The sequence below is a fragment of the Aptenodytes patagonicus genome, chromosome 5, assembly GCF_965638725.1.
Source record: "Aptenodytes patagonicus chromosome 5, bAptPat1.pri.cur, whole genome shotgun sequence".
Lineage (NCBI taxonomy): Eukaryota > Metazoa > Chordata > Aves > Sphenisciformes > Spheniscidae > Aptenodytes > Aptenodytes patagonicus.
Genome location: NC_134953.1, coordinates 48,343,036 through 48,370,231, shown reverse-complemented (window position 1 = coordinate 48,370,231; position 27,196 = coordinate 48,343,036). Strand labels below are relative to the sequence as shown.

Genomic DNA, 27,196 nt, shown 5'->3' with positions numbered 1-27,196 from the left:
TCCGCCGCCGGCCGAGCGCCATGGGGGGCGGCGGCGAGCGCCGGGCGCGGGCGCTGTGGCTGGCGGTGCTGTGGCTGTGGTTGCCCGGGCGGTGCGGCGGCGCCATGGACGAGTGCACGGAGGAGCGGAGCGGCCGCCCGCAGCGCTGCATGCCCGAGTTCGTCAACGCCGCTTTCAACGCCACGGTGCTGGCCACCCACACGTGCGGGACGCCGGCCGAGGAGTACTGCGTGCAGACCGGCGTCACCGGCGTCACCCAGTCCTGCCACCTCTGCGACGCCGCCCAGCCCCACCTGCGCCACGGCGCCGCCTTCCTCACCGACTACAACAGCCCGGCCGACGCCACCTGGTGGCAGAGCCGCACCATGCTGGCCGGCGTGCAGCACCCCGCCGCCGTCAACCTCACCCTCCACCTGGGTAAGGGCCCCCCCCTCACCGCCCTGAGGGGAAACGGCGCCAAAGCCAGCGGCAGCGGGAAGCCGGCGGGGGCGGGGGGGCAGGCTGAGGAACCGCCCCGCGCCGGGGTTCGTCGAGTCCCTGCTTGGGCGCAAATTAATTAAAGGCGGCTGTAACTAGGCCCCGGGGGTGGTAAGTGGCCGGAGCGGGTTTTCGGTGGGTGTAAACAGGCCGGCCGCGCTGGATCCCGGCTGGATTCGCTTTTTCCCAAGCAAACGCTTGCTGCAAAGGCCCGGTTGTGGCTGGGGTTTTCTTAGCCAAGGGTTTGGTCCTGCAGGACAGGACACAGGCTCTTCACCCCTCGGCTGCTGGTGTTTTCTTTAAGGGTAATCGAAAACTGTACCTTATGAACTTGAATTTCAGCCTTCTCCACAGAGGCAAAGTGAAAATGAATATTGCGTGGGGTTGCTTCATTGCAATCTGTGTTGGTTGTGCTGTCGATTTGTTAGACGAGCAAGCCCACGCTGCGAGAGGCAGAGTTTGCAGCGGTGTGGGGCACAGTGAGCGTGTCTCTCCCCGTGCACCGGGAAGCTCGGATCCCGGAGTCTTTCAGACCACAGGCTTGTGATTCAGGCGGGAGAGGTTGGCTTGAAAAGTGGCAAGCACCGCAGGAAAATGCGTGCGTGCAAGGGCACATCTGCTCAGTGTCCTCTTACACTGGGGCAGCATTGTCCTTTAAATACTCGGTGGGCTACGTTTGTCAGAGAGCAGTCAGCATTACTGCAGAACCCGTAACATCGAGTCAAAAAAAGGAGAAGGTGAATTTTCTGATTAATTGGCATTCCCAGAGGTTCCTTTGGGATAAAGTATTTTAGCCATCACTTTGGTTTGTGGACAAGCATTTCTTTTCCTCTGTGTATTCAGTTACTTAAGCTGTCTTGACATGGAGGAAGGGTAATTGGCTTGAAAGACAAGCCAGCCAATGGAAAGTTAAAACTACAGTTTATATACTCATGTCATTAAATAAAGTAAAAGTTTAAAAAAAAAAAAACCCTCAATGTAACCATTCATGGTTTCTATTCAAGAGCCACTGTTGAACCTTAAGTTTTAGCATCAATAATGCATCTCACTTTCAGTGTAATTTGGAGGAAAAAAAGTTGCATTAGGGGTCAGGGAGCTGGATCTTGGGTTTCACAACCTGAGGAAAGCTGAGAGCTTTCAGCTCAAAGCTCAGCTGAAACCTGAAAGCTCCCACTCATGTTCGTGGGACGGAGATGATGCACTGAGTCCTGTACCAGGGGTCACCTGCTGACCACATCCATCTGCCCCAGCAGCCGGGAGTGTCTCACTGCCCTAAAGTGTTTCTTTGTGTTAGAAGCTTCAAAATAAATATACAGCATAAGCATATGTAATCGTTTGGATAAGGGAGGTAGTTACTAAGGCCTTTTTATCTTCTCTTTTTTTTTTTGTACATTAGGAATTTTTTATTTAGGATACCTGGAGAAAACAGTAAGCTAAGATTTGATCTCAACTTCTTTTTTTAATAGAAATCATCATAATTCTTCATTATCAAGGTAAAACTTAGTTTATAGGCACATTTGTATTACTGTTGTGCTTGAGTCTGTGCACCTGTATGTATATGGGTGTTCTTTGAAAAATAGTATGTTTTTCCAGCGTACTGGAGCAAACAGTGTGCTGTGTCCTGGGCTTTGAAGAAACATGCACGTTTCTTTGAAAACAACTGCATCTTTAAAGTGCTGTAGCATTGCAACATGATTGTTGTCAATCACTTGGGTTTCAGGTTTGTTCACAGGCTCTTGTAGCTTTGTGAATTTGCTCTGGCATATTTTTAGACTAGAGTACAACTTTTTAAGAAGAAGCTGCCTGGCTGACTTTCAGATATTTGAGTGTATTTTTTGTTTCTTTTTTTTCCAGTTAGGTTTTTGGGTGGGGTATTGGTAGTGTAAAGCCTTTTAAGAATCGGAAGCTTGTTGAGGGCATGGTAGTGGCGGGAGTTGGTTTTAAGAAGACTAATAGAAAGGCATGAAGCTATCTGTGCACGTGCTGTGCAAACAGTAAATATTCCTGTACAACTTTGAATGCGTTGCTGAGTTCATTGCAGGTTGAAGAACATCAAGTGCCTAAAAGTGCCATTTTAGTCTCAAATGCCCCAAACTCCTCTGCAGCATTGCTCTGCTTTACTCTTGTGAAGTCTTCAAACCATCTTTATTCATGTGAGCTGTTGGATGCTGCGTTTGGATTCTGTGTGCCTCCGGGCTGTTCCCCACGGCACACCGTGGTCTGTGGGACACTTTATTATTGACATCAGTAAGAGAGAAGAGGCAAAGGGCTGGACAAGTCTTTGCGTACTCGGTAGGACGTAAATGCATTCTGGGACACAAAGCCCTTTTATGCAGTTAGTTCTGCATGATCTTTGAGGATTAGGCTGTGTGCTCAAACCCGTATCCTTGTTTGATGCTGCAGTCGCCTTTATTTCTGAAAGCACTGGTATCCTGAATGGTTAGCGTTGCTTTGCACCCGTTCAGGACTGGCAGCATTGGCTCTGGGCTTTCAGCATGCAAATGCTGCCCTACCCTGAGTTTTTGGCAGTTTGGGATGTGTTGATTAATGTCCAGTGATGTTTGGTCCGTGTAGATCAGTGTAACATTTTGGAGGAGCCTTCAAAGGGTCAATAAGAACTCCGGGTCTATTGCCAACTTGTGAATGTGGGTTTCTTTGAATCTTCTTACAATTTACAATTCAAAACAAGTTTAAAAACATTTAGTTTTGGGACTGGATGCTAGCAAAGAGCCTGATATAGAAAAATACAGCACAGATCACTATTACTGAGTTAAAGGCTCAGATTTTGAGAGTGTTTGGAAAGGAGATCTGTGCCCAGAAGTTAGGGTGCTCCCTGGGGAGAGAGGAATTGGGGTAATTACCAGTCCCTGCACAAGGAGCATCTGGAGTTACAAAAGCTGTTTCTCTTTGTATGAGAGGGTATTAAGACCTCCTAAGTAAGAGTCTTCCCCCAGGAGGCTTGGAGACAAGAGTTTGCAGCTGTAAATCAGGAGAAGGGGGGAGTTGAACCTGTTCACAGGGTGTTATCTGGGTAATTAGGTTAGTGGGCAAGAGGAGGGGGGGAGCACTGCTGTGTCCTTTTTTCCACTTTTCTTAAAATTATCCCTTTGCTTCCCCCATTTTCCAGTTCCCCAGGCTGAATTATTTCTAATTTAGACTTGACCCAACCAGTCTTTTTCCCAACACTGCCCTCCCCCCGTGTTCCCGTATATTCCAGGAATAAGGGACTTTGGGGCAGCGGTGCCAGCTTTTAAATAGAAGATGGAAGCTGAGGCATTACGGTATGTAGTTAGTTGTCTGCTTTTTTTGAAGCCAGAGTGTCACATTATTTTTACAGTCTGTGCTGTTTGCTTCTGCTGGGAGCATTGGGATAGTTCTGGCATCTCCCCAGCGCTTTGTGTGCATACGTTTTAGCACAGCTTTGCTATTTAGACCCCTAACGCAGCAAAACAAAGCCGTGTGTTAAAGATGCTCCTTTGAACGAACACTGGAAGAAGGGGAAAAGAAACAGCATGGAGGTGCATGGAGTATTTTTGGGTCTGGGTGGTGTTGCTGGGCAAAGGCTTGTATAATTTCAGATATATCTTTTTTCAGAGCAGATTCTCACTTCTTCCTTCTGCAGCTCTAATCTCGGTGTGCTTTCTGTTGTTTCTACACCTTTTTTTAATCCACTTTTACATGTGCCTCCCCGTTCCTTCCCAACCGGCCCTGCTAGAGCCACCTCTCATTTTTCCCCACCACTTCTACTCTCTGCCTGGATCTGCTTGATTTCAGCTGTCGTGGTTCTGGTGTTTTGTTCCTTGGACAAAGAGGCAAGTGTCCTCAGCACGCTGGTGGTTGTTTCGTGGTGGTGGGGTGGCACCGTCTCCTCTGAGAGCAGCCGTGCTTTTATCAACAAGCCTGTGAGCTAGGAGCGGTCTGGTCTGGCTTTCCCAGTGCGGGTGACTGTCTGCTGCAGTCCCCCGGCAGGGACAGTGCCCAGGAGATGTGCTTGACCAATGATGCTGGTGGCCTCCACTGTGTGTTCAGGACAATCTGGTAGGCAGGAAAGACCAATTCCCACCTCTTCTCTCATTGCCTGGGAAGAGAAGCCGGTGTTTGGTGCTGGAAGGCAGCCCTCTGCTAGCCTGCCTTCCAAGAAGAAAAATGGAATTGCTGGTTGTCTTCGTTAAAAACATGTCGGCTGTGTTTGTGGGCATGGAGCATGGTTAGAGCTGAGTGTTCCTGCTCTTGAATTCTTTGAAATCCCTACTGTAGGCCAGCCTAGAAATCCGTGTCAGCAAGCCGGACGGTATCTTGTATGTATAAAATAAAGAAAAACTTGTAAAAGCTGCTGGCTGCTAGGAGAAATGGATTGCCCGTCTCCTTCACCTCCCCCTTTTCTAACCGCCTAGTCCTTTATTTGGCTTTGAGGAGAGCGATGATGCTTGGTTATATATACTTTGCCCATGAAGCGTAGTTTGGGGTATGACTGCCATTTGAAGGCATTTACAAGGAAACCCAGGCAAGAGGCCAGTTCTTATGTTCAGCCTCGGTTTGATTTGCCAGTTGTTTGTAGCAGATGAGATTTTTTTTTTTGTACAGAAAAGCAGCTTTTTTTTTTTGAAGGGAGGGCTATAAAATGTGCCTTAAATTAAGTACATAGTTTATGCAACTGGGATGCAATTAGTTGCTTTGTTTTATTTAGTGCAGCAGAGTGATGCCCTTAGTTTGCCGGTTATCCTATCCGCTTTACGAGGCTGTGGTTCGTTGTCTTCCTAGGGAACCACCGTGAAACCAGCTGCAAACAAGCAGGATGTATGCACATGAAGTTTTGCATAGTGTAGCTGCAATTTAAAAACTCTGAGAAATGGTGATTAATGTATTGGGAGAGTGTTTCCGGCACTTAGGCTGGTGTTACGGGGTGTGTGGGGGAGCCCTCGCGGACGTGTTGAGCCTGGGCTGGGAAGGGCCGGCCCCGCGCTGCGGTGGCTTTGCTGTGGTATTTGCAGAGCCCTGGGGGGGACTCTATTTTAGTTGGTCTCGCAAAGGCTTGGTTTACATTTTGCAGGTTTCAACATGAGTAGTTAAGAGATCAGGGCTTTAAATGGCCAGCAGTTGTTCAGTGCAGTTATATAAAGTCGCTTTAAAGCTCTTTATATCGCTTCCTGCATACCCTTTAAATTCCCAGGTTTTCTCCAACTCCTCTGTCCTGTGTCTTTCTTGGGATGCTGATGCCACTGTGTGACACCTTTGGGAATACTATACATGGCAGAGCACTTATTTTGGGGGATGGAGAGATCTGGGATTGTGTGGTATTTTGCTGCAAAAACAGCTGCTATTTGTGGTGCTTGCCCTGAGTTGCTAGGAGGATTAATTGCTGGTTTTGACACAGTCAAATAGTTGCTTTTGTAGGTGTAAACCTTGGAAACTGTTGTTTGCTGCTCAGAATTGTTAGCTTGCCGAAAAATTTCTGGCTTATTCAATAGCATTAAGTAGCGTTTCTCTTATAGCCCAAGGCTTTGGGAGGCTCTCCCGGCCTCTCTGAGTCTGCAAGTGAAAATCCCAGGCTGCCGCTTCCCACGGAAATGAAAAACGGGATTGCTCTGCAAACAACATGTAGAGAAGATAACTTCCAGCGCAGATGGATGGGATGGGAAACCTGGATCTCTAGTTCACCATAATTCTTAAAAACAGGACTGTGAGCGTTGTCCTTAATCATACAACCTTTGTCAGACTGAGACCTCCTGCTTGTGTCCTCAGGGCCCTAATTCATTACTTACTGCCACCGGTGACGCCGTGCTGAGTGATTTCGTGCAGGCTCACTGTCTGGCTCTGTTTTTTACCTGTGGGTTAGCTGGGATACGAGGTCTGGCGTGTTAAACTGAACTAGTCACATCTAATGTCACCGTCTCTGGTTCGTAATAACCTTCAGAAGCTGAGCCTGGGACTGCGGCCCCTCTTGTAAGCTCCTGCCTGAGAAGAACCGTTTCAGCCTGCTTTTACGCATCTCTCTTAACCGTGAAATCTTGCTTATTGATGGCTACCACAGTGTGTTGTGATCAGAAAATAAAATGAGTTTCATAGTTTCCCCATAAATTGCAGAAATCTTTCTGGGTCTGTTGTCCCGCTGCACAAACAGGAGTATATTGGTTTTTTTCTCCCGCCAGGTACAGAGTAGCCCTTTGTGTCTCAAATCAAGCTTTAAGTGAGGGATGAATGTGGATGCTTGTGTTGATGACCTGTGTCATCACTAGCTGTGTTTAAAACTCTTTGTAATATTAGGACAATCTCTTAATGCTAAGCCATCTGCAAAGGGTGTACTTGGCATTACTCTCATGGTCTGTAGCATCCCTTGAGTAACGCTGTTTTTTTAGCAGCGTGCTGGTACAATGGTGATGCTGGCTGTCACATCAGCATTGTTGAGAGGTTCAGCACAGCTGCTAATGAAGCAACTGCACTGTGAGATTAGAGAGCTGCTACTAGTAGACATGTACAGTTGTCAAATGGGACCAGGAATATTGAGATGAGAGGCTGCCTTTCGTAGCCTGCCAGACTGCAGGTGCAAGCTGCTGTTAGCCTTTGTGGGGTGTGTTAGGTACTTTTGAGGCAAAACATAATGATTTCTCAGAATTTTTCTGGTGTAGAAGCTTGGAAAATGGTGAAAACTCATCAACTGTAAAAAGGATCTGAAATGGCAAGGTAATTTTATTTACATCTAAAAAAAAAATAAATAAGCCTCAGTCTTTGATCTTTTTTCTACCAGTCCAGCCCTATTTGAGAGATCTTTTACCAAAAAAGAAACCCAAACCCCAACTACCCCCCTTATATATTTTTCAGTGATCTTCAGCATTTTGTTTTGAAACTGGGTGGCAAAGCACTTCTTGTTTCCATGCTTCTACTTGTTTTAGATATTCCAGTGTGATAGTCATCAAAGCTATTTCCAGTGGTAATCATGCCTGCAGTTCTGACACAACACAGCTGTGTTCAGTAATGGAGAATTTCAAAATTTCCTCTTTTAGAAATAGTATCCAAAAACTATTATTGGATTTTTTTTTTCTTTGGTGGGTAAGCTAGTACCATCTTGTACATGGGAGGTAGACTTCCAGATAGCTTGAGGGCTTGTTTGGGGATTTGTTGTTTTTGTGGGGGAAGGGGGAGATTTTTAAGCTGTTTGTAGAGATGATGCATTGAGATCTTGCAAAGACCAAGGGTTCGTGGGTTCTCGGATCAGCTTTCTGTAATGTTCTCATCTCTGTTGCAGACTTCGGTGTGCTTGGAGAACTGCTTATCTGACTTGGCTTTGTGGTGGGTCCTGTGTTTTACAGAAGGACAAGGTAATTCTCTAATTCATCCTGTCGTGGTTTAACCTCAGTCGGCAACTGAGCACCACACAGCCACTCGCTCACTCCCCCCACCCGGTGGGATGGGGGAGAGAATTGGAAGAGCACAAGTGAGAAAAACTCGTGGGTTGAGATAAAAACAGTTTAATAATTGAAATAAAATGATAATAATAATAATAATATGATAATAATACACAAAGCAAGTGATGCACAGTACAGTTGCTCACCACCCGCCGACCGATGCCCAGCCAGTCCCCGAGCAGCGGCCCCCCCGGCCAGCTTTCCCCAGTTTATGTACTGAGCATGACGTCACATGGCATGGAATGTTTCTTTGGCCAGTTTGGCTGTGCCCCCCTCCCAGCTTCTTGTGCACCTGCAGCCTTCTCAGTGGGTAGAGCATGGAAAACTAAAAAGTCCTTGGCTAGTGTAAGCATTACCTAGCAACAACTAAAACATTGGTGCGTTATCAACTTTGTTCTCATCCTAAATCCAAAACACAGCATTGTACCAGCTACTAGGAAGGAAATTAACTCTATCCCTGCCGAAACCAGGACACATCCTCAGGGGCTTGAGATGCTCCTGTGGGAAAATCAGGGTGCAAAACTGTTAAATGGCTTCAGGACTGGCAGCTGACTGCTACCAATGGCCTGAAGTGGAAAGGAGGAAGACTTGGCCCTTACATTGCTCTTAACCCTTTGTAACAGAAAGATCAGTTATGTCTGAGGAGTCTCTGGGGGGAAAAAAAAAAACCAAAATGCCTAAACCTACCAAACACCAAAACCCAGGGGTTGTTCTTCCCCAGCACGTGTGTGTTCAAATGGGCAGGGGCTGACTGCAGGTGGTAGCCCTTGGGTTGCCCGAAATGCTCATTCCCTCAGGTGTTCCAGGGCCGAAGGAGCGCTGCAGAGTTTGAGGTTGGCACCAGCCCAGTTCTAAGCACGCTGCTTTCATCTTGCAAGTTATTTTTCAAGGTCTGCTTTATAGCTCAACCTACTCGGCATCAGAAGAGACGTCATTCCCACCTCGGTGAGCTGGTGCTGGTACAGCATGTTGTGCTTGGGCTGGTTTGGTTTTTTTGTGGGGGGAAAATATCAAGGATCCTGAACACATTTTAAAAAAAAAAAAAAATTCTTTCCCTTCCCTGTATATTTTGTTTCAGGAAGATGAATCTTTCTAACCTTCTCTGAATTGAAAGATAATGTGTCTCATAGAGTCTTTAAGCAAATGGTTGCATTGAACCTCTTCAGGAGGGATAAACTGGCAGTTTTCATGGTACTTTCTTATGCTGTACTTACAAGGTTGTGGAGTATAAGCTACATGCTCTGAAAGGCGCAGTTTGCGTTGGGAGTAACTCTTACTGAGATTGGTGGAATGAAAAATCAGTCCCTTCTGGAAAAACTACCATCAGATGCTTCTTGGTATCACAGTGTTAAGTGGGACTGCTTGACCGAGTAAAAAGAAAACATTCTCGTCCTAAGACTTCTGTGGTCCGCTTCTGATTATGATGATTATTTATAGTCCTTTCATCTGCAGTTCTTTATGTGCTCCCATCCGGTGGGATTTTGCAGTGGGATTTTTCTTCCCGGCAGCTTGTGGGGCTGGTCCCTGGGGAGCGGCTGTGGACAGGCTGCCCTGCCTGCTGCCCTTGCCTCCCTGCTTCTGAAAAAATGTGGTTTACTTGTGGGGATCTGGTGTGTCTCCCTCTGCCCTGCCTCCTGGCTGCAGCGGTCGGGGTGCAGGGGTTGGCCCTGCAACCTACTTTTATTTTGTTACAGCAGCTGGTGTCTTCCTTCCAGCCTCTGCTTTCTCCGCTGTTGCTAGCTGCCTTCATGGGTCTTGTGGGTCCCACCATCCTGGTCGGAATAACATAGGACAAGCAGTTTCTTGGCACTGAATCTGCTGCTTGGTGAACTAGTTAAGAAGCTGATGCTTAAGGCCGTGGTTGCTCTAAGCTTGCAGACCTCCTGTTTTTTTTACTTGTGTCTTTTGGCCCTTCTCTCTTTCTTCTTTCTGAAGCTTCTTGCAACCTGCCTGGTTTTCACCTCCCTCCTGCTCCCATTTCCCTGGAGAACTGAGATGTTCCTGGAGTGTGCAATCTGGGGGGGTTCCCCCATCCCCGGGATGGGGTGGTTCTTCTGAGATCTCCCAGCACTTCTGGTCCTAGCAGTAGCCTCTCAGCCCATGTGGGTAGCATTGCTGCTGCCCTCCTGTGCTGGCTGCTTTATACATGTCTTCAGACAAGAGGTTGGCAGTTTTCATTTTGATCAGATTCAGATGAGAGAGAGGTACAACGCAAATTCAAAATCGTTAAATGCTTAGTATTTTTCTGTAGTTTCCCCCCTTGTACATGTTAGGGTTTGGGGTGGGAGGAAGCCCCTCACTGAAGGACAGTTACAAGTTTTCCTGAGTTGAAGCTGTTGTTTTGTCATTAAAAACTAATGTTTTTCACTGCTGATTCCCAGCAGGGTTATGAAGAAAATACACAAAGTGCGGAGTAAAGAGATTTGGGGCTGTGGGGATGGGGCAGCTGCTGCAGGGGCTGGTGCCGCTGCCAGGGTGAAATGTGAGCTCTGAATAAAGTGACGTCTTGCCATCATCATGCGTTGTCTATTTAATGAAATCTAGTTTTCTCCCTACTTTGCCTTCCAGCCTGCTCCCTCCCTTGTTCCCGCTGTCTCCACCCTCCCCCCGCTGGGATTGCCAGTGAGCTGGGAGGGGTGCTTGGGGCTGGGGTGGCTCTTCGGTCCCCTCTGTCTGTGCTCTGCAGGCCTGAGTTAACTGATTAAATTACTGGCATTACATGAGTCACCGCTCTTCTGCTTTCTAAGCAGAGTGACTCTGCATACATCCGTAAGTGCGCGTTGCCCCTTTCTCACACCCTCCCTCCTGCTGGCAGTCCCCAGTTGCAGGGGGGGTGAGCAGGGCCATCCCTGGTGCCTCCACTGTCGTGACAGCTAGACCCGAGTTCTTTATGGAACAAAGTACGGATTATTTTGGAGAAGTAATGATACAGAGATGAGCTTTTCCAAGAGCTTTGTAGCACTTTTAGGAAATAAGGGCCTCTTTTACTTTTATTGTAACTGTTAGGAGAAAGTGTATTTAGTGCTGTCTGTTTCTTTTTGGCAATTTGTCTGAAAACATTGCAAGTAGGTTGTTGCAGTGCCAGAGTCCCTGACTTCTGGTTAGGAAGGGAAGCTTGTGTTTTTTGTGAAGGATTGATATTTCAAATCATGGTAAATATCTCTAGGAAACAATTAACTGACTAACAGAACTACAGCTCTGAAACCATGGTTCTCTTGCAAGTGACCTTAGTTATTCTTGTCTAGAATGTGAAGAAAAAGTTGCTAGAAGTTGCCAACGTAGATGATGAGTGAGCATCTGGCTGAAAGTCTGCAGGATGAGACTGTATTGCTCATCTATCCCTGGCGAGCGGGCAGGAATAGCAGTCATGAGTTTTGGTCAACTTAAGGTGTATTTTCTCTGCCGCACGTTTCCTTGTAGCCTTATTTTTCTGTACTTCCTTTCCTTGTAAGATGTAGGAGCTATGGCAGGAGAAGCCTGTAACTGCTTGGAAGATGCTGGAAGGGCTGTAAATCCTGAACTTGGGGTACCCCTTGCATGCCAGGCTGGTTCTCTCTGTTCCCTGGCAGACTGCCGCTGGTCTTTACTTGAGTACGGAGCACACAGTTTCATGAAAAATTATCCAAGAGACATTCTTAAAAGACCTTTAATTTGGTATCCACCGATATATTTAGAAATCTCTAGGAAAATTCGTTTGCAGCTTTGAAAGTACATGGGTAGCACTGGGGAAGGACATCAGCAGATTCCCAAAGTTGGGTTTATTGCCTTTCTGTGCTGTGATTGCCTGCAAGTTCAAGCAAAAACATGGCAGTAACAATCCTGTGGTGTGGGGTTTTTTTTGATGACAAGTCATGTTTTACTTGTAATTCACAGCACCTACCCCTGGTGTCTGAAAATCGCTTGGAGCAGCTGTGATGCAGCTGTGGCACTGGCCGCTCATGAGTACTGCAGTCATTAGCAGAGGTTGAGAGCTTTGGTTACAGCCCTTGTAAAGCTCTTATTTGCGTCAGGGAATGAACTGGACTGGTTTTCTGGTGCACTTGAAGTAGTTGGCTCTGGTCTCTTTGTACATTCTTATTCACCAAATTAATGGTTCATTAACCAAGGATTTGGATGTGCAGTTACAACAGTGCTATCGTCTGGGCTCCTGACACTGACTTTGCCTGGACAGTGTCACTAGCTATTGCATAGACGAGGCTACAGGTGTATATAGGAATCGCAATTCTTCCTGTTGCAAAACCTTGTACCAAATATGTCTTCTCGTTAATTTGTCTGTGAATCAATTGCCTTGTTCATGTCATCCATACAGTCTGCTTTGCAACTCCAGGGCTGTGGCATGTTCTTTTGTGAAATGCATGGTAGAAAATTAACATGCTGTTCTGGTGCATGGGAGGGATGCTGTCTCCCAGCCTTTCTGTCCTGAAAATCCCACTTTTTTTTTTTTTTTCTTCATTGCTCCCACCCCTTAAAAAGTCGATATTAACTTGAAAACAGTGGGAGGGAATGAAACGTGCTTTGAAAGGGTGATCCCATCGGTGGGAGTGGTATTGAGTGGTTATACAGGGTATAGAGAGGGGTTGTGGGAAGAGAGGTGGTTCAGCGAAACGAATAGAGTTTGGAGTTGTTAATCTGTGTCACTAGCACTGTGTACCAAAAAGTTTAAACTATGCCTGGCTAAATCGCATGAGTCTTTGAAATTCACAGCAGTGCTGGCAGCCCCGCTGGCTTTTGTCCTTCCTGCAGACACACAGCTGCTTGGTCTGGGCATTCCCATGTGTTCAGTATCCCTGCTGCTTCCTCTGGTGCCACTGCAGAAAGCTGCTCACGGCTTTGGGGAAACCACAAGAGACTGGCTGGAAGAAACCTCAAGAAAATGAGTTGGTGTTGCCACTGGACCCATGGAGGATGGGAAAGTGTGGAGTGTTTGGTTCATGTCCCTGCTTTCTGTGTGTAATTAGCGTAACACGGGAAAACTTTCTTTATCACCCCCCTCTGAGGAGTGACACGTGTCCAGACTTGCTTAAGAAATTTGCTGGTAATAGTCCAAAATGCAAACGGAGCGTGTGCTCCCATAGCAGTATGTAGTCAGCAGAAATGCTTGCTTTGTTCAGATAGCTGTGCTGGCCGTTCAAGGGAAGGGAAGCTTATCTTAAAACATACAGTTGAAATCTATCAGCTTCTGCTTTTCTCCTGCTGACGTTTTAAAGCCAGCTTTCAGCACAGGTAACTCATCAGAAAAGGTAATGGATTGCAAAAGGTTTTGGTTGGAAAGTAGGCATGGAGGCTGTGAAAGGTGTTTTATATATAGCAGTTACTCATCAAGTTACATGATGCTTGGCTACCCTTGGGAAAGAAATGACAGTTGCTTCAGGTGGTACTCCAAGGTGTCTTGCAGGTCTAAAATAAGGACAGCCTCACTATGCTTTAAAAAAAAAAAGTTTTCTGGTTTTCTGACTGTCCTGCTTCTTGAGGTAGGTGCTAAGACCACTTATTTATCCTTGCATCTGCATTCTGAGATGTGAGACGTGACAGGAAGGACAAGAGCCTCCAGGACAAGTGATGATGGTTTTGCATATTGTGGAGTGGAACATCATACTCTTTCTATCATAGAGTTAATGATTAATTAATTAAGTTCTAGTAGCAGAGACTTGCTTTAAAGTGTAAACAAGCATTTGTAGTTAAAAGAGCGTGTAACTCCTAGCTCTGTGTGCTTTTTTTGCATCCTTGAGAAAGGCATGTTTAAAGATTTTGAAGGGGAAGATTCTTATCCTATTGGAAAAGGTTACTGGTCATTCTGAATCAGCAATTAAAAAGGGATTAATAAATAACTGGTGAGGCATTCCTGGAGCATCTTCCATCTACTGTGCCTAAAAGACACATGCCACTTTGTTTTTTGTTTTTTTTTTAAGAATGCTACCAAGGTAAAACAACCAAATCATCATTAAACTTCTTCCTTTCAACACTTAAAGGGGGCTTATAAGAAAGATGGGGACAGACTTCAGTAGAGCCTGTTGTGATAGGACAAGGGGTAATGGTTTTAAACGAAACGAGGGCAGGTTCAGACTAGATACAAGGAAGAAGTTTTTTACAATGAGGGTGGTGAAACACTGGAAGAGGTTGCCCAGAGAGGTGGTGGATGCCCCATCCCTGGAAACATTCAAGATCAGGTTGGATGGGGCTCTGAGCAACCTGATCTAGTTGAAGATGTCCCTGCTCATTGCAGAGGGGTTGGACTAGACGACCTTTAAAGGTCCCTTCCAACCCAAACCATTCTATGATTCTCCAAAATGAAGTGTAAGCCGTAAGGATGAGCTGCAGGAGGCTCGGGCTTTCTGTTCTGGGCTTGACTAACAGACAGTAGCCAGGAGATGCTCAAATACTTGCCATGTATCTCGACACTGTTCTTATCTTGCACATCTGCTGCTTCCCCTCTTTCCTCTTCCACCATCCCCAAGGCTTTCATGCTGACAGTCATGTGGTTTGTGTTCAGTTGCTGTGACAACAGATTACAAGGCAGAAGCATTTTGTGTGCCCAAATTGCACAGTGTCCTTGCAGAATAGCTGTCCTGAGGCTCAGTAGGGTGCTTAAAATTTGGGAGGCAAGAAATGAAGATGTGGCTTCATGGTTTCTCAAGGTACACTGGCTGTTCTCAGCCCTGCCTCCTTCACTGCAGCTGGGGGCAAGGCATCATGCAGCCCTCAGCTGGTTGTATCAGCTTGCTTGATTAAGTCCCAGTGGCTAATCTGATGGAAAGATAACCTTTTGGTGGCCTTGGTGATACTGGGATGTGCCTGGGGCCACCTAAGTGCTGGTTGGTGGGAAGGAGGCACCGGGGGTGCACAGCCTGGGGACGGGGGACAGACTTACACCAGTTGCAGCCAATTTTGAAAACACCCTAAAACTTTTTTTAGAAGGACCCTTGTGATAAGTCCTCAAAGTGAGGACTTCGGATTATGGGAAGCTACTGTGAGCTTTGAAAGCTCAGACTTTTGTAAAAGAAAGGAAATGAGCAATCTGAAATTTCCACTTTTGTGTCTTGCACATGGATGCAGCTCATTAGTTGAAGTAAGAAACCTGAGAAAGAGATTGAGAGCGCATTTCTGGGGGAGGATTTTCATAGACAAGACATTCATGTATGTGTTTAAGTTAAAACACTGAATTCTTGTGGAGTTTTACTTTATGCAGAATGCCTGTATTTGGAGATTCAGCTGTCTTAGCTTGTTTTAGCTGACTTTGCATAAGCAGGAATAATGATATTTTTTTTAAAATTAATAACCCATTAAAATAAGTGGGCAAACTGGTATTTATGCAGCTGTTTGACTATCTGGAAGTGGATTCAAGGGCAACAGGTTGATCTATAGTGGAAAATCACTTGATAAACAGTCCACTTGTTTGTCTTTTTTAAAGCTCTTCATCACAAAGAATTACTAAAAAAAAAAAATCAATGTGAAACTAAATCTAATTTTCATAAATGATGCTGCAGATTGAGATGGTGCATCCCAATGCAATTAAATTTATAGGCTTACTCATTTTAGAATTGATAACACCATAATGACTTGCTTTTCTCTTCATGGGCTTGGAGTTCCCATAGTGATGGATGACATAGAGCCCCTAAAGGACTCTTGCGCTGCTGATATTAATTGCAAATCTAAGAGTTAAACATATGGCTGAAGCAGAGAAGGAGGCTGAAGTGTCTCAGCAATTTGGGTTAATTACTAGAACTGCTCCTGCAGAATTATTGTTGTTTGGGTGTCAGGTTGGCTGGGCTGATGTTGTGTCAGCATTTCTTTTGTTAAAAAGCTTCCTAAGAGATGAAAATTTGGCATATGCATCTCCTAGGAGGAGGTTTTACTGCAAGTCATCTGCCACCTGTACAGAGCTGTAGAGCTGCTCTTCCAGCAGTCAACCAATGAATGGTGATAAACCTTTGTAGAATATAGATATAAAAATTGTTATGCCTTCTGTTTTTGGGGACAAAAAAAGTGCTCTTTGGTCCTGCAAATGAACTGTGTTCATTAGTCCTAAGGAGAGGGGTTTTTTTATGCAACTTTCACCTACTTGCTTAATCTGTGGGTGCCTGGAGGAATGGAAAACGAGTTTAGCATACCTGAGGGCTTTTCTTACAGAGGTCTCCCTTTAGTATGTGTCCTGCCCACACAGAGATAAAGATGAGCAAGAAAACCCCTAGAGCGATGCATTTTTGCATGGGTATGCAGCAGTTCCTGCCCAGGTGACTCTTGCTGGATGGATCCAGCCCATCTGCCGGCCTGGAGCTGCCTCTGATGTGCTGGGAAGAGGTACGGTGATCACCGGTGGGGTGTTCAGGTTGTGGGGGTGCTTGGGCAGAGCATGCACCGAGGTAATTTCTATTTTATCCCTGCAAGGGATGTATAGGTAGTGATGCCTGAAAGCAGAGCACGGGGACAGATGCTCTTCTGTCAGATCACTGAAAGCTCCTTTGCAAGTGCAGGCACAGTTTTGTGGTGCAACTTCATCCTTCCCCCTTTCCTCCCATTTGGGGGAAAGGTGGTGAATAGTCAACTCCCTCCTCCCCAGATAATGCTTGAAAGCTGTCCAAAAAGGGCTTGGTTTCAAAAGTAGTGTGAAGTCACTGGGGTACGTAAGCCGCAGAGTCCATCTGGGAGTTTTGGGGTGCTCAACCCCTTCCCTCCTGCTGGGGTAGAGACTGAAAAACCTCTGGGTCATTTTATTTTTGATGCTAAATGCATAGTTTCCTTCAAGTGCAGCAAGTTTGTGACTGTTTTGGAGCAGGGTATCTTCAGCCTGAACACAAGCCAAATCCTGCCAGCAAGACAGGCAAAGGCTTGTTTGCTAAAGATAGCATGCACACGTGTACATAGTCCAGGGGGTTTTTAAGGCGCTCTGTGAGTGCTCAGATTTACAGTGTGGTCCTAGGCATCCTAAAGAAAATTAAAGGGATCAGATACATCTAATGAATAACGAGCTATTTTAAGGTCAACTTTATCCTTTATAGCACCTATTCTCCACAGCAGCCATAGCAGGTGACACTTGCTCCATCACACAAGCATATTGTGCATCGACCTTTGCATCAGATTCAACTCGGTCATGCGCTGTTGTGCTCCCAGGTGATCGGGCATCAGTTTTCAGCATCTCTCCTGTCTCTGAGGCCAGTATTTGTTGGTAATTCAGTAATCCCTGCAACACATTTGGGCTGCGTAAGGTTATAGCTTTTGCTCATGTTTATAGGGCCGGCCCTGAAAAAAGTTTTGTTCAACTCTGTCTTTTAGTTATGCTTCCTTTAGATTTATTAAACAGTTGTCCTTTGCATAGATGGAAAATGTTAAAAATAGAAGTGCTCAAGGCAGGGCTATTGTGTTGGTGTTGACAGGTTTGCTGGAAGCTGAAGCACGCCTTGTATTTTAAGAAGCACCAGGTTTTGGAAGGCATTGCTCTCTTATGTCCTCTTGACCCTGCACTGAGGAGCTGCTTTTCTGAGCTAAGAGGAGACCATCTTTTGGATAAACTAGGTTTTTAGTGTGCTACCATTTACTAGGTAGTGAGATTATTGCAAATAATAGACTGAGCTTGGGATTTCTGAAGAATTGTTGCCTCTTGTAATTAAGAAGCACCAACTGCAAAGCTATAGGTGAAAGAATCTGAAATAATATCTAATAAACCATTTGTTTTTTGGTGCAACTCTTTCCTCTACTAAAAATCTTTTTTCCTTGTTCCATCGCTGTATAGACAAGCCCATATATGTAAGGGAATAAAGCATAAGTGATGATACAGAGGAAATAATGACGCTGTACCGATCTGTACCATGCAGCAAATAAGTAAGTCTCTGCAATTTCCCTCTCCCCACTAGCTGTAACCACTGTGAAAACTGAATGATTTTTTTCAGGACCCCTAACTTTGCCGAGCTTGCCCCAAAGCAGGCTTTTCAGAAAAGAAGGCAAAAGCACGTAGGATCTTTATTTGGTGGGATTCTGTAACTATGGAGCTGTGTCCCCAAATATAAACCTAACTGTGAGCATCTCTGGCCATCGTGGTTGCAGAGATGAGCTTCCAAATGTAAATAGCGCATGAAATGATGGAGAGCAATTTCCTGAGCCTCCTGTCTCAAGTTGGCTTCTTTATAGTAGCAGTCAGCTGTTGGTATCTGTGTCTTGTCATCATGGAAATCTAATGGTGACCACACAGATTTTATTGCACCGTCACTGATTGTGTTAGCAGATACACAGGCTTATCTCAAGCCTGCACAACGCTTGCCAGGTATTATTCTGTATCCAGCTGTCTCTTGTGCGAAAGTCATCTGTAACTTGTGTGGAACTGCAGTTCTGTGAGAAACTGGGACATAGGACAAACGTAAGGGAAAGGTAAAAAGCTTGGGGGGGTTTTGTGGCTTTTTTTTTTTTTAGTTTTCCTAAAATGGTAGGAATAAGGGAGGGTTTTGCTGAAGTTCAGGTTTTCGCAACATAGCAATTACTCCCTTCTTTCTTCCTTTGCACTGCACAGAGATTTCCCCCCCCCCTCCTCCTCATGTGATTAGGATTCCCCCTGATTTAGTAGGATCATCTAATCTTCAAGACACAGCCCGGCAGGGGAATGTGTATTTTGATAAGGAGCAATTAATGGTGCTTCCTCACCCAGACTCAGAACGATCCCAAAATCAGATCATACGTCATTGGGAGGATGCTTGTCTCCATGCAGCTTTGCAACTTGTGCAACAGATGGTTGTAGTAATATAAAGAGATCCTAAAAAGTGTATATAAAAAAAACTTCATAAAAATAACTAGTTTACTTCACACTTACTGGTTGTGCCTTTATTCTAAATGTGCAAAAGTTTATTGTTTTCTTGGACATGGTAGGTATGTGGCAGTGCTGGGGCTGGGGTGTGGTAGGGAGCACCCCTCCCTGACTTCACACGGTGCATAGCTAAAACATGTTCACAGTGAGTGCATACATTTACATTCCATCTTCAGAAATTAATTGTAAATGTTGGCAAATGATTTCAATATTTCTGGAGGTTTTTAGTTGAAGAATGGTAGTAGTTTTCAATCTCCTTTAAAAAAAAATAATGGAGACTACAGATTTTTTTTCGCGAAAATGCTGTTATGCTCTGAGGCTTTTTTGGAGTTCAAATGAATAGCATGCCTCTATAAGCCTTTTTTTAAGTTTCTATTTTTCCTTGTGGTTGTAAGTTATGAACTATTCACTGTCATAGGTCACAATATTTCTGTGCTAAATTTGGGAATATAGCTGGCAGCTTGCTTTTTTCCCTAGGAACTTTTGTGTCAGGTTGGTACAGAAAGCTTTAGCTACTTAGCTGTTAGGGGAAGGAGGTTCTTAGTTTCATTCTTTTTTTTTTTTTTTCCAATTTTTTCTTCTTTTTTGCCTCCACTGCTTTTGTATTCTTCACTGCCTTTTCCACTGTCATGGAAGAAATTGAGACTCGAAGTGGTTGAGCTGTCACAGCTGCTTGGTTTTCAGTGTCATGTTTGTCTTGCCTCTCGTGTGCGAGGCTCCCTTTCCTCTTTGTGGTTTCTCAGTGTTTTCTGCCAAACCCCTCTATTTCAGAGCTGCTTCCTTCTTGTGGCTTTGTACTAGCTTGGGAATCTCCACACAGTTTTTCTTTGCTTTTGGTGTGCGATAAAGGCACAACTGTGCAGGGGGTGAAATTGTAGAAAATGATGAAAATCTGTCAAAGATATCCAGGGTTTTTCTGTGTTTCTTTTCAGCATTTTGCATATAATTATTTTGCATTTAAAAAAACCCCAAAACAAATCACACTTTTTAAAATTTTTTTTCGCTATGGTATTATAGCTAGTCAAACCTTTTTAAAAAAAAAAAAAGGGCAGTGAGACCCAGGGATTAGTGATCCTTATGTGGCTGCTTGTGTCTGGACCTTGACCACTGTGTCAAATGATGTGCCTTCTCTTGCAAAAGCAGTAGAAGAAGCTGAGCTGTTCTTCATGCCTTTGTCTTTTGTTTACTGGTGTTCTTCCCCAAAATCAAATGGTGCTGACTAGAGGGAATGCTCAACACAACGAAGTATGTGACCCACTAGGTCTATAGATTATGGTGAGTTCTGACAAATGCCCTTCAGGCTGGGGCTGTGCAGCATGCCCAACGGCCGGTGATCGGCTGGGTTAGTGCTTCCAGTTGGTGCATGTCAGAGGTAGCATGTGGTCCAGACCCGAGTGCCTCAGGATGCTCCACCATGAGATCTTTTCAAGGGTATCTACGTGAATTTGTCACATATGCAGAAAGGGTGGAAATGGTATCAGACCAGCCTGAAACCTCAAGACAGGTCCATGCTACGAGTGGATGGTGAGTGGAAAACCACTGTGTCTGGCTCGGTGCTCACTGGCATGGTGTTGGAAGTTCAAGTGTGCTGCAAGAAGTTCCGTATACACTTTGCCTGTTCCTGGGCTTTCCCAAAGTGTCGTCTTTTGGCTGCTGCCAGCACAATGCTGGACACCTGAACAAAAAGCACCCAAACCCCTGAACTAGGTTCACTTCATTCATAATGACATAAGTGCTGGCCTGTGTTAGCTGGAATACCTTTTCCCAAGTGCATCTCTGGAACAGCCCTGCTTGTCTTGCTGATGTCTGTCTATCATGCTTATGTTGGCTGGTGGGTTATGGCACTCAGAGGCTTGCAGGGTAAGTGCTTCAAGGGTCTGCTCTCCAGCCCAGCTGGTCTGTGATACTCCATCGCACTGTTGGAAGCTAATACGCTTTTCAAGAGGATTTCTTAAGCACATAGACATTAAACTTCTCTCCAAAAGCAGAGGGAAACAATTGGTGGTAAAACCCAGAAAAGGAACCTGGCTGATCCTATTGTTACTGGGGACTACGGCTTTCCTGTTTACTCAGCCTGGCATTCAAATATTTGTCCTGCTCCTTATGAGTAAAGCACTTTTGCACAGATGTGCAGGGTTCTTGCCTGTCCCTCTCCATGCAATTTTTGATTTGTCTCCTGTTTTTGAAAATACGCATATCAATTTGGAAGTGTCAGAGGGTAACCTCTTCTCCCCTGTCTTTGAGTGTGCAAAAATAAAGCACTGGCAAATTCCTTTTTTTCTTTCCCCTCCCTTTTCTTCTTGCTGGACCAACAGCCTGTTAAAAAAAAAAAAAAACAAAACCAATATTTAGTTCCTTCTCCTATTTTTTTTTTTCCCCTGTTTATAGCCTGAGTGCAGCACAGCCTCTTGAAATGAGGGTTTGCAGAGCTAGAAATTGCCAGGTGCTGATCGTTGGTGTGCCTTTCTGATGGAGGCTTGCTGCCTTTGAGGTGAATTAAAATGCTTCAAAACTCTGTGCTGGGTTATAAAACTGTGATATTAATAAGTAGTAATTGATAACTGCAATGATCCCACCTGCAGTTTTAATGTGATGCAACTGAAGGTTGCGTGAGAGGGAACAGAATCTAAGCAATAGTCTGTGAACCCCTTTTCAAAGGTAATTATGAAAATAAATATGTATGTATTAGGAATTGACCTACAGATTCATTGCCTGTCCCTGCTCTAAAGAAGTTTAATGGCCGGATGGAGAAGTAGAAGATTAAATGGACAGATGTGTTGGTTGTGGTGTGGAGGCACGAATCCAACCCACTGTTGTTGCCTGGATCTATCTGCCTTGCAGAGAAACAGGGCTCGTGTGTTCGGTGCCAGAAGCACAGACAGGGGACCCTGTATGGGGACTGTGCCCAGCAGGTACAGCTGTGCCAATCCGTTTGTGAATGCAGTGGTTTTTTTCTGTGACCTGAGGGACCAGAAATCCCACCAGGATTTGGGGAAAGCCAAGGCAGTGGTGATTCCTGGCTGGTCCTTTCACAAAGCATTGCAGCTCCATAGCACCCTGCTCCTTTCTGCCCTCCCTGGGTCCGCCTGAAACCTGGAGATGTTCTTGTGCATGTATGAACCTTCAGGGGGGAAAAAAATCTTTCCATCACTATGGGTTGTTTTAGGTTTTAGCTCCTAGCAGGAGCTGCGGCAAGGGATGCCTTTAGGACTGTCTGCTAACTCGACATCAAAATGGTCTTTGACCCTCTGATATGCTCAGTCTGTGTTGGCAAGAAGAAGTTAGTGATGTCTTGGTGGACCTGGGAGGGGCAGGCAGCTCTGTCTTAGGAAGGAAAAGCCCAAATCCTTTTGTTCGGGAACTCCACCATGAAGCTGCTGCAGAGCGATGAGCTCGTGGGGCTGCGCAGGAGCTTACGCCAGGAGGAGCTGCCTCGGAGGGGCTTTTGACATTCATGCCTGCTGTGGTGGCATGGGCTTCAAGTGGAGATTTCTTTTTCTCCTCTGAAAGTGGTGCATGCAGCTTCATTTGCAGCACTGTTTTCTCCCAAACCAAATTTTTTTCAGGGAGCTGGGGGCTCTCAGGTAGATGCTTCCTTCCTAACCTCTCAACAAGAGCAGAGTACTCTCGGCTAAATGAAGTTTTGCCAAAATAAGCGCTCTTGCTTAAAGCGGTATATCGCTAGGATCGCTTCTGGCTTTAAAGGTTTAGGAAGAGAAGTTGGTCTGGACACTGTAACCTGATAACTTTTTCTTTATTTTTTTTTTTTTAAAGCACAGGCCTGGATTGCAGAGGCAGGGTTTCAAGTTCTTGATCCAAAGTGAACTGGTAGGGAAGATGCCAAATAATTTTGCTTGAGTGTGAAATGTTTTGCATATCTACCCAGCCTACTCATGGGGTGATGCCCCTGGAAGGGACAAGGTGGTGATCTCCAACTCTGATAACTCATTACAGTTTTGTTCCTGAAAAATGTCGGGGACATTTTGTTTCTGTCCCAAAAAAAGAACAGAAACAAACTTCAAAACCTTGGAGGTTGCTATGAAACAGAACCATCTTCCCCTTGGCTCTATTAATAAAGCCTTTAAATGCGCTCCTTGCTGAGTTCCCTTGCTACTGCTGGTGGGGTAGGGTGTTGTGTATGTCTGGTAGGTATGTCTTTTCTCTTGTAACCAAACATTTCCTTGGCTGTGGATTCATTGAACTGTTTCAGGCAGAATTAGGGTGCTGCCTGTCCTGTAGTATTGGTACACAGCAGGGTTGTTTTCTGCTTCTGTTTTGTGCAGGTGGAGGAAAATTATTTCAATTTTTTAGTCCTTCAAAATTTTTCAAAAAAATACTTATTTTAGAAAATACAACTCTTGCACACAACGCTTCCCCCCACCTTCACAGTTTCCTTAAAAGTGTTTCTGATTTCTTAGTAACTTCCTTACAGAAAGCTTGATGCTGTTTGCAGAGAGGAGCAGAGATGTTGCCTTGTCCATTCCCTGCAAGGCCTGAGGTTAGCTGACACTGCCTTTGCATCTGCTGTGTCTGCTATGCACAGACTTTCTGCGGGTGCCAGTTTGGGTTCGTACAGCAGAGATTAGCTGAGGGACGTGGAGCCAACGCAGAGGACTGCAGCATCTGTTTCCATCTGCGGTGCTCGGCAGCAGTCCTGTTCACTTTGGATAATTTGTGTAAAGATCAGACTTGAACAAATCTATGCTATGAAGGAAAACAGCCCAAATGAGGAAACTTCTCTGCGTGCTCCTAAGCCCTTTTGGACCCGTGTGTGTACCGAGACGTCGGTCTTCTGTATCGAAGGCTGCAAGCAGCAAAGCATGTGGGTCTCCAGCTGTAATATACTTGGGCTGGGTCCCCTCCCAGTGGTGGGTATCCATGTGGAGCTCAGGTGTAGCTTTTGGTCAGTGAATCTTGAGAGCTCTTCACCTGACTGTCTTGGTGTCTGTGTTAGTGTGATTGCTCTCCGAAGTCTCCTGACTGCTTTGACTTAGGTGCCATTGGCTATCATGGGAGGTCAGTCATGTATATTTAGATGTGTGAGTTTGTCTACAGCCTGGACCTTAATTCCATTCTGCTTCTGTTCATAGAAGAAGTGAGGTTGAAAGGGACCTTGGGAGGTCCTCTAGTCCAGACTTCTGCTTGGAGCAGGATCAGTGTTGAATTTGGACCAGGTTACTCAGGGCTTTGCCCAGTCTGGTTTTGAAAACTTCCAGGTCCTCTTCATGATGTTTCTTCATGCAGCAATACAGTAACTCGCTCCATTTGTGTTTATGTTGAGGACTTCTCCCTCTGCAGTTGTGCCTCTCAGGATTTGTATGGTTTCTTGCTCATTACAATCTTGATTTTCCTGGTAGTGGTCACAAAGCAGACTGCTAGGCCCGTGGTTGTTAAACATCAATTATAAGGTAATGTCTCAGAATACACTATTTTGGGTGCTTACATCCATTTAATACATTTACATATTGCCTTAAGAAAAAATGCTAAGTGACTGGAAAGAAGAAAAAGGAGAAACTGAATCGGCGAGCTCTTTGCTCACTCATTTTCTGTAGCTGGCAACTTGGGAACATCTCACTCGGTGGTCGTGCAAAGAGCGTGGTGGGTAGGATCAAGGGATAGGCTTGTTGCCCCTGCTGTTCCTCTTGGTGGGATGTGCTTGCATTGAACGTCTGTGGACTTGATGCTTCTCTACCTGTAGACCTTTTTGTTAATTTATATTTTCTGCAGAATGTCATACTTTCTTTCAAGGAGCAAACACCTAATTTCTTAATTGACAAGATTACAAAGCCTTGTTAAGTGTCCCTCTCTTTGGGTGGTCTGGAAACCTCAGTTGCAGTAGCAATAACTGGAAGGTATGAATTGGCCTGTTCTCAACGGGTTGTTAAAACTGAAATCTGAAAGATGACAGTGGTGGTTGGACCCTAGAGCAAGGGACTGCTGACATGTGGTAGAGACTAATGTGCAAGATGAGTTTAAGAATATATGGAGTTGACCCCTCTTGTGGGTTAGTGTGATGGAACAGCTATTGCATCCTGCTACAGGAGCTCAGAAAGGTCCTGAGCTGTCCTGTAGTGCCTAAAAAGCCTTACTTCCAAGTCTGTCTTTAGAGCTTTGAATTTTTAAAATGGTTGAAAGTAAAAGGAAGTAGGCAGGAAAAAAATAACAAATGAGATTTCCCTTTCAGACAATTGTGAAGCCCTTTCTACACCAAGTCTTCCCTGGGGTGGTTTTTACTACCGTCAGTAGCAAACTGATCTCTGGATTTGGGGTTTTCTCCTGTTTTGTAAAGCAGAAGTTGTAGTAGAAATGTATCTCAAGAAGAGTAGGCTGGAGGGGTTATATGTGTGTGCCAGGTGCCTGTGGATTTTTACATAAATTGACACTTTTTTTTATCTTATTCCCTACTGACCTAATAGCTACAGTTTCTGGTTATATCCAAAATCTGAAGACCGGTAGATTTATTTGTTTCAATCTTTCATAGTTCAGGATGTCAACATACTGAAAAACAAGAATACATCTGACATGCAGTTGAGGCTTCTGTGGCTGATTTTTTTGAGTATAGGAGTGTTTCCCATGGAGTACTTGTGGTTCTGCATCAGTTCAAGCAATACAGAAAGCTGAAATCCCACCAGCTGTGTGACAAGGCATGGTCATTGGCATGCTCAGTGTATTGTGTGTGGATTATGGGCCAAACGAGCTGTTACTTTGTGTGTGTGTGTGAAGGTGAGGGTAATGTAGAAGCCAGCTCTCCACTCCACATTGCTGAAGCCTGGTTCAAAGAGCTCATCTGAGCTGGAAGGGTGGGCAAGGGCAGTCAGGAGGAACAGATGGTGCTTATTTCTGAATTTACAGTGTTTTCTCCCTTGCCCCCACCCCCTGTGGACAGATGAACTGATTTATCTCATTAATTCCAGAGACTTCTGTAAACAGAATGTGTAAATACATATAAACATATGCTTGATCTGCTCTGGTTTGCATGTCTGGGAGCAGTGGTTTACAAAACTTGCTCCCAGCCTCTGGGCAGAGGAGGAAGAGTGGGAGGAGGAGCTCAGGTGTGGGTTGCTTCTTATCTTTGCTTGAGTCCACCTCTTCCAGAGCAGGGCCCTGAGCTGGTACAGTAGCACTGGCTCCCCAGGGCAGGGTCATGCCAGCTGGGTTGGGAGGCTTAAAGCTCATTTGCCTTTTTGGAGCTTGGAACAAAATGGGTTGTTGTGTTGGGGTGGGGATGAACCCCGGTCATGGTTACATCTGCCTTCTTACATCCTTGGGAGGGGCTCACCATGTGCTAGTCTCCCTTTCCAGGGCGGCATGCTTGGTTTTGCTCATATTCTGTTTACAGCTGGTGATGTTGAACTCATGAAGGGCTGATGTTATCAGGTGGGTCTCTGCTGCTCTAAGCTGGAAGTGTTGGGAGGAGCCCAGCCAGGCATGCCATCAGCTATTTGGGTCACTTTGACCATCTTGTTGGAGGTTTGAACTCAATAGAGCTGGTGACACAAAAGCCATTTTCAGCTCTTTGTTGCCAAGCTTTGGGTGGTAAATTCTGCCAAATGTCAACGTTGCCAAGGGAGGGCACTCACTCTTTCTCCTAATTAGTTTAACAGGGGTTGGATGGTGTCGCCCATCCCAGGACAGCTATGGTCCAGAGAAAACAGCAGCATCCCCTCAAAGTGAGGGCAAGGTGTTAGCATGGGAGCTTAGCTGTGAGGTGACTGAGCTACTAATAAATCCTTCAAGCTCTGAAGCTGTTGTTCCAGAGGTCTTAAAGTCTTTTAAAATGAAAGAAGAAAACCCTGTTTGTATTCCTCATCTGCAGCCAAGAGGGTATTTTGGTGATCGGCAGTCTGGGAGAGGGAGGGAAAGAGGCTCGTGGCTGCATTGGACTGGGAGTAGGGTATAGGACAGATCGGTGCAGTGGTGCTCCTAAACTCAAGTTCACTGTCCCTTTTCAGTGAAAGAAAAAAAATAGGTTGTCTAAGGTGCATTCCTGGGATGGAAAAAAAAACTTATGAGAGCACTTGCTAGAGTATGGGGTAGGCTTGGAAAGCTTTTACACTTCAAGATTTTCTTGTGGTGAGGAGGGAAAAACAAGTGCAGTCACTTTTCATCAGAGGTTAGAAATAGGATTTCTCAAGAAGCTCTGGCGTCTGTGGTTTTTAATATCTTTAAAAAGTGAAGAGATAATATTTTCAGATGACACAGCTGCTGAAGTTAGTGCTAATGAAGTTGGTTAGGTGGTTTCGGAGGAATTTTCAAAAGGCTGCAGCAAGATCAGGTTATTCAATAGCACTGCAGCAGATAAAATCCCCCATGGATGTGTTTAGTATTGCATGATGAAGGGGAAATGTTTGAGCTATTTGCTTATATTGATGAGGTCTGGATTCACTCTGGGAAGAACACTTAGCCATGTGTTACTGGGTGTGTCTTCACTGGCAGGTGGGATTAATTGATCTCAGCTCTTGTTTGAGTAATGGAAGATATAACCAAGTGAGAATGGGAATGTCCAGTGGCTACTAAATCGTTATTG

The 27,196-nt window shown here is 45.2% G+C and overlaps 1 protein-coding gene across 1 annotated transcript in view; it reads left to right on the top strand.

Annotated features, from left to right (window-relative positions):
- The window catches only part of LAMC1 (laminin subunit gamma 1), a 70,182-nt gene continuing 42,986 nt past the window's right edge, over nucleotides 1-27,196 (top strand). The window contains exon 1 of the mRNA XM_076339598.1: nucleotides 1-417. Coding sequence (XP_076195713.1) covers nucleotides 21-417 — 397 coding nt within the window. The 5' untranslated portion in view covers nucleotides 1-20. The remainder of the gene's footprint in view (nucleotides 418-27,196) is intronic.